At 35.9% G+C, this 16,790-nt stretch overlaps 1 protein-coding gene and 1 long non-coding RNA gene across 4 annotated transcripts in view; one reads left to right on the top strand and one right to left on the bottom strand.

Annotated features, from left to right (window-relative positions):
• The window catches only part of LOC125960607 (uncharacterized), a 315,000-nt gene that overhangs the window by 227,126 nt on the left and 71,084 nt on the right, over window positions 1-16,790 (top strand). The window lies entirely within an intron of this gene.
• Window positions 9,877-16,790, bottom strand: part of FBXL4 (F-box and leucine rich repeat protein 4) — a 67,841-nt gene continuing 60,927 nt past the window's right edge. For all 3 annotated transcript variants that reach the window (XM_033418791.2, XM_004264794.4, XM_033418792.2), the window contains 2 exons: window positions 15,029-15,341; window positions 9,877-10,411 (listed from right to left, as the gene is read on the bottom strand). In XM_033418791.2, the coding sequence (XP_033274682.1) occupies window positions 10,248-10,411; window positions 15,029-15,341 (477 nt within the window). In that variant the 3' untranslated portion in view covers window positions 9,877-10,247. The remainder of the gene's footprint in view (window positions 10,412-15,028; window positions 15,342-16,790) is intronic.

The following is a 16,790-nucleotide window of genomic DNA, read 5'->3' as shown; positions in this document are numbered from 1 at the left end:
TTGGAAAGCACTACAAATCAGGGCACTACAAATTTTCCCCCTCTGCCAGAGAGTTGGTTTTTAAACACTTATCAGTGTACCACTGGGCTTAAAAATTCACCTTCTTTAACATTTGGTATTTTAACGTTCAAAATATTAAAAAATAGATGGCCTAATTTGATTTATGAGGGAGGATGTAAGGCTACAGTTACAATGGAAGCTAGTGGCTTGTTACAGAGGTTTCAGAAGGACAGAAGGCACTGAGGCATGAGACTAGATGATGCGCCAGGAGCCCTGTGCCACTCAGACTCGAGACTGGTAAAACTGATGCGCCCAGCTTAAGAAATGAGACCCTTGATTTTGGCAAGGAGTGCCCATCGATGGGAAATCAGAAGATATTTTAAAAGACAGAAGCTGAACAGTCATCTAATAGTCTAATAGTGTTTCTCTTTTCTGGGTAGATACACATGGTCAGACGCTGCTGACAAACAGTAAGGATGAAGTATGCTAAAAACACATTTAAAGGTCTTTCAACTTTACAAATACTTCTGATTATAAAAATGTATAAATATTTATTTTAGGTTTTACTGGGTGCAATTATTTTTAAGACTTTTAAACAAGTTAGCAGGGCTTCAACACTATCAGTTCTTTATTTGGGGTGTCTGTCAGCAAAAACATCTCAAGTAAGAAGAATGGTATGCCAGAATGTGTGTTAGTATTAACAGTTCTCTAGCTTGTGTTGTTGTAATCTTAGCAGCAATTCATAAATATTCTATAGAACACATTGCTGAAATATAACTTCCCACTTAAAAAAAAGTTTAACAAAATAAACACATATTGTTTTTTGTGAGACAAATAAATACATGTATATATATGTAACTAACATCTAATAGAGTTCATATAAAAGTATCTATTAGGGAAGAAACAATTCTCATAATAAATTACCACATTCCTTTATTAAAAGACTTTAGCAACAGATGATAGTAGTGAATTGTTATTACTATACCTTTAAAAAATATATTACATATTAAATATTTTTAAAATAGTCACTGATCAGAAGTTAATCTAACATTTCTACTTTTTTCTATTACTACACAATTGATGATTAGAATAGTATATGGGCTAGCACAAATATTAAATAAAGCAACTTGACAGTGAAATTCTACTGCCATTCAGTGTTATTAATACTGAAATATAAAAAATATTAAAAATAATCAGATGGTACAGCAGTTCCTTTAGGCATTTCCAGTGACTAGATCATGATTCATATTTCACAGGATTTTAGGAAACCAATAGTAAACACATTCTAAAAACCTAATATATGAATAAAAATTGAGAAATTTTGGGCCAAAATATAAAGTAATCATGCTCAGAAATATTATTTTAAAATTCATATTATCAAAGTATTTAGTCAACTTCCTAATCTTCTTAAATAAAAATTAAAAATATTTTTATTAGAAACAAATTATAATATATAATCTTAAGCAAATATATTAACAATTATTGTACTGAATACTTTTGATAATACACCATATAATGCTGCTTAGCAGCATTTTCCAAACTGTGCTCTGAGAAACTAAAGTTTCCAAGAAATGTTTACAGGTATTCTGCAGAAAATTAGCAAACACTACAAATCTTCACTCTATCCCCACCTTCACAGTGTCCATTAGATATTAAAGGTTCTGAAGTTCAGTAGTAAAGAAACCTAACTTTGTTGAATCCATCGTATCCTATGCTTATTCACCATAAAATTTGCTTTGCACAAACCATTTTTGAAAATTGCTCCCTGGTTGTTTATATCCATTCTGTAACCACCCGCCGCATCTTTGCCTAGCACACAGGTGTCAGTACATTTTTGTTGTCAGTATATACTGCTGACTAAATGAATAGATGAATGTGTTTTATCTTGTGTCATTTATTCCATTCTAGCTCACTAAAAGTAGTTTGGGTGTGACCAAGAACTGTGGAACAACTTAGGAGTTTATTGGTAATGAAGGAATTGGCTTCTACAAAAAACAAATAAGGTACATGACACCTTATAAGTAAAAGGAGGAAAATACTGTATCAAACTTCATTTTGTTTTATTTTATTTTATTATTATTACTATTTTGGCCGTACTGCATGGCAGGTGGGACCTTAGTTCCCTGACCCAGGCCCTCAGCGGTGAAAGTGTGGAGTCCTAACCACTGGACTTCCAGGGAATTCCCTGGTTTGTTTTAAATAACAAACTAAACAAACTTTAAGTAAATAAATCTTATTTGGGGTAACTACTGAGAAAGTATAAAGGAAAAGTAAATAACAGTGTGAATGCAGTTTACAGTTTAATTGCAGATGCAAGCAATTTTAGAGTTTACAACGGACCCGAGCGGATGTCATTTCATAGCATGAGGATGGATTGTTAGCGTTCAGCACATAGATGATAGCTTATCTTCCAGGCTTATTTTCATCTAATTTCATAGAGGCTGTGACACAAACCTATTTACCCAAACCTTCCATTATATTCAGCAGTGTCCTGAAATGATCAGTTTTGAAAGTGAACTAATGAGATACTCAAGCTTATCTTATTACTCTAAAGTACAGGATAATATGAACAATAAAAATCATTAGACACTGAACAGCAATTTTTTTTTTTTTTTTTTTTTGCGGTACGCGGCCCTCTCACTGTTGTGGCCTCTCTCGTTGCGGAGCACAGGCTCCAGACGCGCAGACTCAGCGGCCATGGCTCACGGGCCCAGCCGCTCCGCGGCATGTGGGATCTTCCCGGACCGGGGCACGAACCCGTGTCCCCTGCATCAGCAGGTGGACTCTCAACCACTGCCCCGCCAGGGAAGCCCCATGAACAGCATTTTTATACAAATAAAATTTAAAAACATGTCAGTCAGTTGTCTGCACAGATTCTCATTTGTAACGGAGCTGTTTTATCTTTGGCATAATTTACTCAATTTATCTGATCATATGACTGCTTTGCTTTAAAATTTTTCCTTAAAAATTTTACAGCTAAGACTGCACTAATTTACTTTACCAAATACATTGATAAAAAATCTTCCTTCCTCTGAAAAATGTCGATTTTGAGGTAACAGCCTTTTTCCTTTCAAAATCGAATAGACAATTAAATGGTATTCATATGCACAAAAATTTAAGCCAAAAATTCAGACTCATAGGCAAAAACATTAAATACACTCTGCTCTGCCAAAGGAAAAATCTTGGCCTCTATCCACATTTATAAAGCAACATATAAAATATATATAATAAATCATCTCTGATTAATTTCTCTCTTCCCTTTTGACTTGTAGCTATAGCTGCCAATCATCACCTCATTTGCTTATTGACATTAATGTACTGCTAGAGAACTAGGCTGCAAGTATAAAACCATAGCTGCAAGAAGTAGTGTTTTGGCAATAGCTAACATTTTGTTAAGGGTCATTGACAAAATTTTTGGAGTGGCTAAAAAAAGTTCTGAAGTAGCAATATTAAATGTGCTAAATGGGGGGAAACTAACATGCAACACTAATAAACGTGTGATAAATGGCTTTGAAAATGAAAATTACTCTGTTAGTAATAGACATCCTTTTATACCTTAAAGTAAAAAATGAAAAGCCAAACATTCATTAATAATATATATGGTAACCAAATGTATTTTTTATTGACTCTCCTTGGTTAGTATTATTACACTAGCAAATACGAGTTTTCAGTCTCTAATTCCTAGGAAACACCAAAAAATAGAAATATTTCTGAAAAGAAGTGTTTTTCTTTGCTACATGTTGGTTCAAAATTAATCACTCCGAAGGAGAGGAAGAATATTAACTGTCTAAACGTTTTGCTACATGTTGTCTATTTTTAGGGTCTTATTTCAGAGCCATTTAAATTGAGAGGATCCTTTAATTTCGCTCCCAGAGTCAGGAACATACCTTTTATCTATTATGAGCCACTGGGAAGATAATTTGTCTTACCAAAATTCTAAGATAATTATAAAAAATTTAGAAGTCAGTTGACAATGCTAGTAACAATGGGTCATCTGGCTTCAAATTTTAATGGATAGTCTATATATTCTCTCTTATTAAGGGAACCCTTGTACACTGTTGGTAGAAATATAAATTGGTATGGCCTTTATGAAAAGCAGTATGGAAGTTCCTCAAAAAAATTAAACATAGAACTTACCATACGATGCAGCAGTCCCATTTCTGGGTATACATCCAAAGGAAGTGAAACCAGGATCTGTAGGGTGCACCCCTACATTCATTTCAGCATCATTCACAGATTCACAATAGCCAAGATGGAAACAACCTAGATGTCTGTCAATAGATGAATGGATGAAGGAAATATGGTGTTTGTGTGTTGGTGGGGGGGGGGGGATATGTATAAAATGGAATATTATTCATCCTTAAAAAAAAAAAAAAAGGAAATCCTGCAATTTGCAGACAACATGGATGAACCTGGAGGACATTGTGCTAAGTGAAATAAACCAGACAGAAAGAAAAATACTACATGATGCCTGTCCAAACACCTAGGGCTTGTCTCTGATTGGTTCCCCCCCTTCCCCTTCATCCTCCAGACAAATTGCAAACTGTTCGAAACAGGATGTTGAAGGTGCGGATTCCCCAAGTGAGGAGATTGTTAGGAAAGAGGCCGGTGGGGAGAACCCGAGCACCAGGAGATGAGGGGATGAAGGGCCTTTTCCAAACTCTTCCCGATCAGACGATGTACCATCCTCTTTGTGTCTCATGCATGTTTCAGCTGTAGGAAGGTTCCCCTGCACCTGAAGTTTTGGGATCCATGGAATTGGGGGCCAGGAAGTATTACTCTAAAGGGGCTGCATTTGCTGACCCATCCTCACCAATTCTCTCAGCCCCACGAGTGTCCAGTCTTAGGTATCGTGCAGCTGTGGGTCTAGTGCGGTCAGTCCACATTGCATCACAGCCCCTGAACGTAATTTGTAAGTATTTCTCATTGTCTCACTGTCTTTGTATTTCTTTTTTATAATTTACTTTATAATGGTGTATAGCTGATTTTCAATGCTGTGTTTCTTGCTGCTGTACATCCACTTGATTCACTTCCAGAGATACATCAATAAATTTTTTTTCAGATAAAAAAAAATAGTACATGATTTCACTTATATGTGGAATCTAAAATTGTCAAATTCATAGAAGCAGAGAGTATAATGGTGGTTACCAGGGACTTGGGAGGGAGAAATGGGGAGAGGCTGGTCAAAAGGTACCAAGTTTCAGTTATGCTGATGAATAAGTTCTGGTGATCTATTGTACAACAATGTGACTAGAGTTAATACTTTTTACTTGAAATGTGCTAAGAGGGTAGATCTTAATGTCACCACCCAAAAAATGTGTTAACTATCTGAATAGACAGATAGGTTAATTAGCTTGGATGTGATTTTTTTTTCACAATGTATATGTATATCGAATTATCAATTGAATAATTGTATACCTTAAATATATACAATTCTAAATTGTCAAATATACCTCAATAAAAAAGAAAAAAATCCAAAATTCTTGTTATGGTAAAAAAGTTTTGTTTTCTCTGAGTCAGTAAAATACTGTCCTTAATTTTAAAATCCAAATGGTAAAATGAGAAAGATTATAAGTTGAGGACAGGTTTGAATGTGGTTTATAAAATTAGGAATGGGCAAACCTGGGTTAACTAACTGATTTGAGAATCTCCTCAGAGGTCGCACATTCGGTCCACAAGCCAAATCCAGACTGCAACTTATAAATGGTTTTTACATTTTCTAATGGCTAATAATAAATAAATCAAAAGAATATTTTGTAACACATGAAAATTACATGAAATTCAACTTTCAGTGTCCAGAAGTAGAGTTTTATGGGAACGTGGCGACACGTATTCACTTATTTGTCTATGGTGCCTTCCACATTACAATGGCAGAGTTGAGCTGTAGCAGCAGAGACCTATGCAGTGCTCTCATAATTTTGCACTACTGCTCAGTGCGTTACAAACTGTAGTGATAGTTATTACTACCAACATTTTGAATGCCGCACATACTGTCATTCCACAGTATTTCAAATTTTTTTATTACCAGTGCATACCGATAATGTCAGAACAACAAAAAAGTAGACTTCAAGTGTCATGTGTTTAAGGCACGGAGGAGTATGGATTATTTTGTTATCGAATTAGATGGCAAAGCATTGTGTCTAAAATGCAAAGACCCTGTAGCTGCTCTGAAAGAATATTATACACGGTGGAATTACCACACTAAGCACTCACCACAATATTTTCAATTCATAGGAATGTAGTGGCCAGAAAAGTTAGAAAATTTAAAACACGGTATCTCATCACAGCAGAATTTCTTTACAAAAATTAAAAAATGAAAATAAAGCTACAGCCAAGGTAAGTTTCTGAGTGGCTCATTTGTTAGCCAAGCAAGGAAAGCCATTTACCAATGGTGAGTTAATTAAATTGTTTTTGATTCATCAGCTAAAGAAATGTGTCCAAAGTAAACTTGCTTAAGACTATGAAATTAGCCTTTTGGCAAGAACAGTTGCTCAAAGAATTGAGAACATTGAGAACAACATCATTAGTCAATAAAAAACCAAGGCAAATGATTCTGAGTTGTTCTCCTTGGCTCTTGATGTGTCAAAAGGTGTTATTGATACTGCTTAGTCATTATGATTTATTTGATGAGTCAATGCCAAGGTTGAAGGGACTGAAGAGTTGGTTTCTATGAGTCTTCTGCATAGGACAATTACGGACAAGAATATTTTCTAAGAAGTTAAGAAAACATGAGCTCAGTATAACCTGAAGTAGAATCTGCTAAGATGTGTTACAACTCGTGGTGGTAAAAATATGTGTGGGGTAAACAAGGGCTTAGTTGGTCAAATTTACCAAGTTTGTGAAAATGCAATGTTTAAAACCTATGGTTATGTACTGTATTATTCATCTGCAGGTACTCTGTGGAATATGTATGACTCAATCTTATGTTACTGAACTAGCAGTGTCAATGGTGAACTTCATCTTACCGTCATCAGCTGTTACTTTTTCATCAGATGTAGAAGCTGAATATCCTGATTTCCCCTCCCACACAACAGTCTGTTGGCTGAGCAGTGGTAGTTTTATTGTTGAGTTTTTGAGATCAGAGCTGATACTGAGATTTTTCGGAACCAGAAGAAATGCACTCAACCGATATTACAGAATACTGAATGGCTTTGTAATTTAGCTTCTGTTGCAGCCTTGATAATGTTTTGTAATGAATGCAACCAAAAACTGAAACAGTGCGCAACAGTGAGAATAGCTACTCGCACTGTAGGTGGGATTCACTGGGATTCAGAGAAAAGCTTCCAACTCAAGGAGAACTGTAGAGTGGTGCTTCTCAAAGGGTAGCCCTCAGACCAGCAGCATGAGCATCACCTGACTATCATTAGAAATGCAAATTCTACTGAATCAGAAGCTCTGGAGGTGAAGCCAGCAAAACAGTGCTTAGATGTGAAACAGACTACAGTAAAGTAATTTTGATGACAACTAACAGTGTTTGAATCACGAAGTCATGTCAAGCTGCTTTATATAATTCCTGTGCTATCAAAGGTAAGATAAGCGGCATGAGCTCTATTCTCACATGAACTGGCAGCAGATATACTTTCTGAGCTCGAAGGATATGTCCGGGACCTCAATGCAAGTGTAAAGGAAATACCCATTTGTCAAAATCCATTCAATTATGCAACTGAGGAGCTTCCACCTAACCTTCAACCAGGAAGTGAGTCGGGAAGTGAGTAATCTGCAATGTAATAACATTCTAAAAGAAAAATATCAAGAGAAGAAAGAACCTAATGGAATTCTTTCAATGCCTTCCAAGTGATAATTATGCTCCATGAAAATCATCTTCTCGTGGATTAATGTAAGTATCTGGCAATACTTATCTGTATGAAAAGATATTTTCAAAAACAAAATATGTAAAATCTTACTATAGATCAACATTAACAGATGAATATGTACAATCAATTTTGATGACAAGAAATATTAACATTGAATCCCAATTAAGTGAAATATCCTCCCCCAAAGTATTTCTTTCTTCTTCTTAGTAGAACTGTAATACAAAAAACTGTTCTCAATTATTCTTATGTTTTGAATTCTGTCAATAAAAATGTTGTGGAAATTCATTTTCTCTTTAGTTACATAAGTACTTACATAGTAATCTCCATTTTGCCTCTTAGCCCACAAAGCCTAAAATATTTACTATCTGGTCCTTTACAGAAAATTTTTTGCTGACCTCTGCTCTAGAACCAGATACTACCTGGACACTTTTAAAAGCATGGACTGAATGAACTGTCTCTACAGCTGGATGGCTTGAGTCTGTATGCTGCTGGCTCTGCCATTAGCAGCTGTGGGATCATGAGTAAGTTCTTCAATCTTTCTCTGCCTCACCTGTAAATGGGAGTAAGCAATGGTATCTATTTTACAGGGTTGTTAAGAGGACTAAGTGAGTTAGTAAATGCAAAACACAGGAAAGAGTGCCCGGCACAAAGTAAGCATTAACTCAATGGCAGCTGTTAGCTTAAGACAAAAGCACTGCTTCACCCAGTTGGTAGTCCAATTATAAATCTCATCCTCCTAAAACGTCCACTGAATAAAACATTTAAGATGTTTACATACATTCCTGGGTGAAAAGAAAATCCAAATGCATGAAGCTAATAATAGAGGATAACCAAGCCCTTTTCCAACTGCCCTTTGCTTCTGCCATCAAATAGAAGACATCGTGGGGCATACCAACAAGACAGCAGCTCTCATACAATGGTTTCTTACGTGGAGGAGATTGGATTACTATTTTAATATTTTAAATGTCACGTATTACATTCTTTATATTCTATAAAAGAATAAACACAGTACTACTAGTAATTTATAACACTTATAATTTTAAAATTTGACATATGGCTTAATTCAATAATATATTCTTATTCATTCAGTATTTACTGAATGCCTACTATTTTCCGTATGTATAAATCCACTAGCTTTACTTTGGGGGTAAAATGCTTTCATATATGTACTATTGAGAGTATCCTCAAAAATTTCCTAGAGATATATATTAACTGTGCTAATTTTTAAACTACATATGCTTTTTCTTAAATGACTACACCTTATAGCAAGAAATTCTAGACTAGTGCTGTCCAATATGATAACCACTAGCTTCAGGTAACTACCGAGTACTTGAAATGTGGCTAGTACAACTGAGGGATGGAATTTTTAATTAAATTTAACTAAAATTAAATAAAATAGCCACATGTGGCTACTGGCTGCTGTATTGGACAGCAGAGTTCTACGGGATCACTCTAGGATGTGTGGATATTGGAAATTAACATTTTGCCCTGTGTGGGAAAATAAATTTTGTTACACTATATATTTAGTATTAGTTTGCTATTCAAAATAGCCCTGCCTTTTCATTCCACAGAATATTTTCTGTCTACTTTCTTAGCAGCAGAACTAAATCAATTTACTATTTGACAAAACAATGTTTGTTTGCTTTGTTTTCTCCACTGTCCCTGATTTCTAATTATTTAAGGTGCTGGGGCAGAGAAAATAAAATAAAATAAAATCCACATATAATTCAGAAGTCTTAAACCTTTCCCTCTGGCAAATTTTTAAGACATCTGCTGAACAGCTGGAAAACTATTTCATTTAATAGTTTACCTCTTGTTTTTGATTATGCCCATACTTTACTACTGTTATTATCCAGTAGTAAAATAGATAAATATATCAGAAGAAAACTGGAAAAACTGAAAACTTTCAAGTTGAAGAATTAGTGTATCAACGTAAAAAATAATCTTAACAGATAAAAAGTAAGATTCTTTCTCCAACCAACTCTGACAATTTTGTACATACCAAAAGAAATACTGGCCAGGTCATAAGGCTTATAATTAATAAGGCATCTTTACATGGAAGTGTGAAAAATTAACTTTATTCTTGCATAAATATCATGATATTTTATTGTTCAAAGTGCTCCTTTCAAAATAAGTTAAAATATTTCCATATTACTCTTTTATTAAACATCTAGTTATCGACTAAAGCACAATATCACTGATTAACATAAGACAAAAATAATATGAGCCACTCACATATTCTTGAAGGAAAGTGCTTACAATATTTTGTGAAAACATTTGTTTACATCACTGATTTAATGGACATTTCCATATTTTTCTTTAAAATCCACAAATGTCTTAAGAGATTCCCACCATTATAAAAACTAAACAAAACCAACCCCAAAACAAAACCCTACAAAAGCACATTAATTTTATTATAAGACATATATGAAGTCACTGAGTAAAGCTCTTTTTTATAAACACTTTTGGAAAGCTCACATTGAGTTCTAGCACAGCTCTATTATCAATCTGTGAACAGAAGGACACATCAAGTAAGGAAAGATCTTTACAAGATTCCAGGAGTTTTCTTAAAGATGCTGGACTTACCATTCTTGTTCCTGTTTAAAAAAAACCAAACAAAATATTATATAACACATATAATATCCTGATAAAAGTCCCTTTTTATTATTTAAAATACACTTAAAATAGACTTTTACAAATTAAAAACATTTCTTAAAACAAGACTTCATACTGAAATAGTCCTGTTAAAAAAAAAAAAAATTCCCAGCCAAATTGGTATCTAGGACCTGAATTTTGTCAATCTCTACCCATTCTTATCTTCATTCCTACCTCCTACCCTTTCCAATCAGCTCCTCCAGACTTTCCTATTTCTGTTCACCCCAGTTCAAAACTGTTTGCACATCTCATTTTCCTGAACCCATGGGTCAAATCAGAAAGCAATACTTAATGATTCAACCTCTAATTCCATGCAGTGCAATCACTGAGCAACTACCCTGTAGAAACTTCTGTTTCAGGCACTGGAGATACAAAGATGAGTAAGACACGTGTCTGCCTTAAGGAACTCATTGACTAGAGTTGAAAGCAAATAACTACAACACAATTTGATAAGTTCTATAGTAAGTGGTAGGTATAAAATGTCATTACTGGAAGACAAATGATGGATGATGAGTACTATTTAGCCCATGTTAAATCTGAAGTGATTATGAGATATTCGGATGGGTTATAAATCATATAAATTATGTAAAGGACCTGATGCACGGCAGGCACTCAATAAGTACCAAATATCACTAGGCTCTAAGCTGTCATCTGTTGTAACTATAGCTTTTCTAAGGAGAAAAAAAAATCATCACAATCGTATTACACATATATACCTGGGATGGGGATTAAATGTTCTGAAACACTAGTCTATGCCTTTTTCTCTGAGAAATCCTTTCTTCGCCCCTCCCCGCCATGAGAAGGGAGAAGTTACTATACTTCTACCAGAAGCTGTAACTATACTGCTACCCTGGCTGCGACTGGCCCCATGATAAACCAATGCAGATTCTCCTGGGAATTTAGAATTGGGATTCAGTAAAGCCTCCAGTGCCCATTTGATCTCTTGAACTAAAGACATGGAAAACTGGGTCAGGGCTGCTATATTTAGTCATGTGTACCCAGAGGAACAGAGATGGCCAGCATGACAAGAAAAGAACAAAGCAAAACCAAAGGGAGAAGCAGACACAGACGTCTCTGTAAGTGTACAGCGGCAGAGGGTGTGGCTTAGGGACAGGGGCCTGAGTATGCAGGATAGGAGAAGGAACGAAAAAGAGAAAAAAGCTTCCTCGCCTTTTGATGGTTTTCCAGTCTCTCCTGAGGTCTGACCATACCCAGTTTCTACCCATGGGATCTGAGATGGACACCTGTATCTTCATAATAATCGCCTTTTTTGTATGCTTAAGTTATCTTGAGGGGGTTTCTGTTATATAAGATCAGAGAACCTCACCTAAGCCATTTGGCTCTGTGGAGATTTTCACCTAGGGCTGTGACTTTTTTCTATTTGCCAGTCTTGGTCATTAGAATCTGAGTTTCCTGATAAATTAGGAGTTCCTAAAGCCTAAGAGAATGCCAGGGAAGGAAGTCAGAGATTGAACATTTAACTGGGCTAGGGTCACCTGTCCTATGTTTCCAGGGTACTTTGTGCTGTTGTTTTGTTATCCACTTAGGACACAATTTTGTTTTCAGTCAGCTTGCTCCTTCAGGGCACTGAATATCTCCAGTGTTTAAAATAATGCCAAACATAGTATATGCTCAATAAGTGTGTAATGAATGAAAAAATGAAGGAATGGTGGTTAACTGTCCGATGCCATCACCCTGGTATAGACCCTCGTGAGATGGATTATTGAAGCTAATCTCTTTGATTTTGATTTCTTCCTTCTCCAATTCACCTACTACTCATTTCCAGATAAGTATTCCTAAAACACAGCTCTAAATAACATCACTCATATCCCTAATTAAAACCCAGTAAAACCTCTTCCTTGTTTAATTTTGTGCATACTTCTCATCCTGGTGCTCAAAACTCTCCAGGATACCCTCCATTATACCAACATTCTAGATCAAATTAGACTGCCTATTCTCTCAAGATATTCTGTACTTTTAACACCTTTGCTTTCGTTTCATGCTATTCATTCTGCCTAAAATGCCCTTCTCCCCCAATTTCCTGCTCACTTTTTAAGGATACCTTTCAAATATCTATTAGCCTTTTAAATTAGGCTTTTCCTTATTTCTCTGATCATATATATACTCTCTTTTCTTTGAGCCCCATCAAAGTGGACTTGCTTCTGGCTTGCATTACAGTTATTTATATGCTTGTTTTATTCCTTCTTGCTAGGTTTTCAACTCCTGAAGACAGGGACTGTGTCTTATTCGGCTTTGTACTGATCGATAAGTACGTTTAGTATGACGAAGATTTGCCACTTAACATTCATATGTGCTAATCACAAAATGACAAATAAAATAATGAATATCAGCATGGTTTAACTAAGAATCCTTTTTTTTAAAAAAAAAAATAAGGATTCTAACACTAAACGATGAAAGGAGACCAAAAAACAACAATAAAAGTAAAGAAAATATAGCACAGTGGTTAGAAGCATAGACTCTGGTTCAAGTCCAGATTCCTTACTAGTTATGAGCCCTGGGCAAATCACTTAACCTATTTCCACCCGTTTCCTCCTCTGTGGCTAATAATAATATCTACCTCATAAGGTTGTTGTGATGATTAAATCAGTTAATATATGCTCAGAACAGTATAAAGCACATAGTCATGTTGTTGTTAACAATATTAATTACTGACTACTAGTGATATTACTTTTTATTGTGCTCTTTATATTTGAAATAAGATGTTCCAATATATTCGCATGACAGTCATCTTGCATCGGTAATTAGATTTGACATAATAAATAATGATACTGCCTTGCTCTTACGCTCATGAAAGTCACAAATGTCTTCAAAAAGAAGTCTTTATACTTCGTACCTGCTTTTCTTTTATGTCTCTGTCAAGTAGTTCATACATTTATAGACCAAACTTAGGCCACCTGACACCTGAACCCACTGCTCATCACAACTGTGCTTTTGTTTTGGGATCAGTGTTACCGACTTCTTTGGTAGCATCTCTTTCAGATACTGGCTACTCTCCATCTCAAGTGTATGTTTTGGGGTTTATTTGAGGGTTTTTGGAGGGAGAATTGTAAACTAGATTTTAAACAACAATGGCACCATCCTCTGAAGTGAAGCCTGGCGCAATTAGTGATCATTTTAAAAGGTCCTTGACTGCCTTTCCTCATTGTCCCTGTGAATTCATGACTTTTTCTTGACTGTTTCAAAATAATTACCTTATTAAAAAAAGTCTAGGCTAATTCAAGCAGGAAGGTAGATAGGCAGGCAAAGAAACAAGCAAGGTAAGTGGTGTGGTGTTTTGAAAAGACAGTACTGACTGTGGAGACAAAACCCTTGTACGTGAACCCTTGCTCTGCCACATATTAACTGCTGGCTCCAGCATCCTCATCTATGAAAAGACAATGATACCCAGCTTCCTGAGCGATGAAGATTAAGGAGAATATAACACAGATGAAGTATCTAGCCTAAAGTGTACATATAATTGGCAAGAATTTCTCCCTAAGGTTTTTTTTTTCAGTCAACTGTTTTTATTGATTTTTAAAATTTTATTTGTTTTTATTGAAGTACAGTTGACTTACAATATTGTATTAGTTTCAGGTGTACAGCACAGTGATTCAGTAATTTTTGCAGATTATATTCCATTATAGGTTATTATAAGACACTTGATATAATTCCAGTGTATATATCCTTGTTGCTTATCTATTTTATATACAGTAGTTTGTATCTGTTAATCCCATATGCTTAATTTCCCCTTCCTAAATTTTTAAGCAAGAATTTCTGCCTACAAGGAACTTGAATAAGTAACATGCAACTATATAAGCAACATCTACAAATGTACCATAAGCCTGGACTGTGGAGAGATTTTAACTGAAACTACAAACATAAGTGTTGAAAATCTTCAGGTTTCCCTTTGGTTGAATGTTGAATAAACAGTAAAGGATATAATTAGCACTTCAAGGACTAATCTGTTAGTATTAATAGATTACTAGCAACACAGTGCAAGTGCTATTTGGGTTCACCACTGTGTGGGCAATTATAACCGTGGCACTGCTAGCACTTCTGGCCAGTGTCAGAAGTAACAAAATATCACAGGGTTTCTGGATGTAAATTGCAAAAAAGACACAAGGAATCCCAGCACTGGGAAGGATTTTCAATAGCTCTGCCTTAGGGTAGAACTATTCCTAAAAACTAGAATCATCAGGGATGGAAATTTCACAAGATTCCTTAATCAAGAATTTAACATCAAGAAGCCATATGTGTGTGTGCGTGTCTTGAATTCATTAAACAAACGGATTAACTTCTTATCTGTCAATAATAATAGAGAACACAGCTCACACAAATTCTCACTCTTCTTACTAGACCAAGAATTATGGTTATTTAGAGCTTTCTGATAGGTTCAACTATAACATTCTGTTACTGCCCTCACTCTTTTACTTAAGTACAGTTATAATTATCAGGACAACATTTTTATTGTATCCAAGAACTTTTTTTCTCCCTATAAAAAGTCTGAGGTTAGTTTTTACGTCAAGGCTTTAAAAGAAATTTATAGATTGTATCCTTACCTAATATGTCCAGTTGGCGTAATCTGGTACAATTACATGCTAGTTCTTCAATGTCTGTGTCACACACAGACCTGTTAGCTGTTAGAAAGAGTTTCTGCAAGTTTGGAAGCTGGCGTGCCAGTTTGGCAAAGCAGCCGGTGCTGCTCTGCAGAGTAGGGCACCATCCGAGGTCAAGTTCCTCCAGAAGTGGACACCCAGAAGCCAGCTCTGCTATCCCGTTCTCAGTAATGTTCTTACATCTCCACAGATCCAGAGTCCGGAGTTTTTTACACTTGGCTCCTATCATGCTAGCTATCACGTCATAGTCTTCAATCTGGAAATCAAATAATTTCAATCTTTCCCATATTATGCTCAGAAACACAAACTGTTTTGAGCATGTTAAAGCATTCTTAATCATCTCCTGTTGTTTGCTTCTGTGCAAACATACCCACACTGTCATTAACACAGATGTGCCCACTCATCTCACAGACCTGCCACCGTTTCGTAAAACAGCGAGAGTAATCACTTACTTAAAAATCCATTTAACAGAATTCCAGACAGAGGACGTTAATGAATTAAATCCCAAAGCAGTCTGAAATCCTCAGTCCCTCTTAAAGAATTTGAGGATTATGTATTGTCCTTGTATGCCTCCCATTTTGACAGTAGCTGTTGCTACTTTGACATATGTAAGATCTCCCTGATAAAGGTATGCACTTAGCTAGGCTCTAAAATAGTAAGTGAATATGCTGATGGTACTAATAAGGATACTCGTTTTGGGTTAAATGAGGCATTTGGGGACTGAAAATGCAACCTGAAAAATAATTTAGATTGTGATAAGTTAGCTGCTGTCAGTTATTGGAGGTGTCCAATGATTTACCTCATGATCGTGGGATAAGCTTCTACTATTCAAGAATTAAACATTTCAGTTCATGGGCTTTGAATGTTTTAATAATGTTTCTTTAAACAGATTCTTTTAGGAGTTTCATTTGATTTTGTTATAATCAGGTATCAGCATTATCATCAGAAGTCAAAAGGAAACGAAACAGCAAACATTTCCAATGATTACTTCCTTTTGTCCATTTGTTTATTCATATTTTCATCTCCGATGTGCTGGGAGCAACAGTGAATCAAAAAAAAAAAAAAGACTGTGTTCACATTTCTTGGAAAGACATACAGACAAATAAATGAGCAAAATAAATTCAGAGAGTGATAAGTAAAACAATAAAACAGGGTGACATGAGAGTGATCAGAGCGGCAGAGGTTGAGGGAGGGAGTGGTGGCTGCCGGGATCTCCGGGAATGAGCGTGGCTCATTCAAGGAACAGAAATATGATGGGTACACGGCCCAAGGGGAGTGAGAGAGAGGGCAGGCTGTGAAGCCAGAGAGCTACGCAGGGGCCAGGCCATCAGGCCGTGAAGGACTTTGAATTTTTATTTTAACTATAAGGAGATCAATGGAGGGTTTGAAACAAATATGATTCACATTAAAACAAAAACCCCTCGGGACTCTGGAGGATGGTCTAAGGTGGGTATGAATGGAGGAGGAAGCCCAGTGAAGAGGCCTGCACTAGCGCAGAGGAGAGATGCTGGGTCTTGGATCAAGGTGAAGCAGTGGCATTGGAGAAGTGGACAGGTTGGGGGCTATATTTTGAGTCAGAACCAAAGAGCTGATAGATTAGATACAGTGGTGATGATTTCTAAGGTTCTTCAGGAACAATCATGCAGAAGACCACGAGAAATCGATTTGGGTAAATACAACTATCTTCTTAAGTGAGTGGACCCAA

Source organism: Orcinus orca, chromosome 12 (assembly GCF_937001465.1).
Source record: "Orcinus orca chromosome 12, mOrcOrc1.1, whole genome shotgun sequence".
NCBI classification, from domain to species: Eukaryota; Metazoa; Chordata; class Mammalia; order Artiodactyla; family Delphinidae; genus Orcinus; species Orcinus orca.
This window is presented reverse-complemented; position numbering and strand designations above follow the sequence as displayed.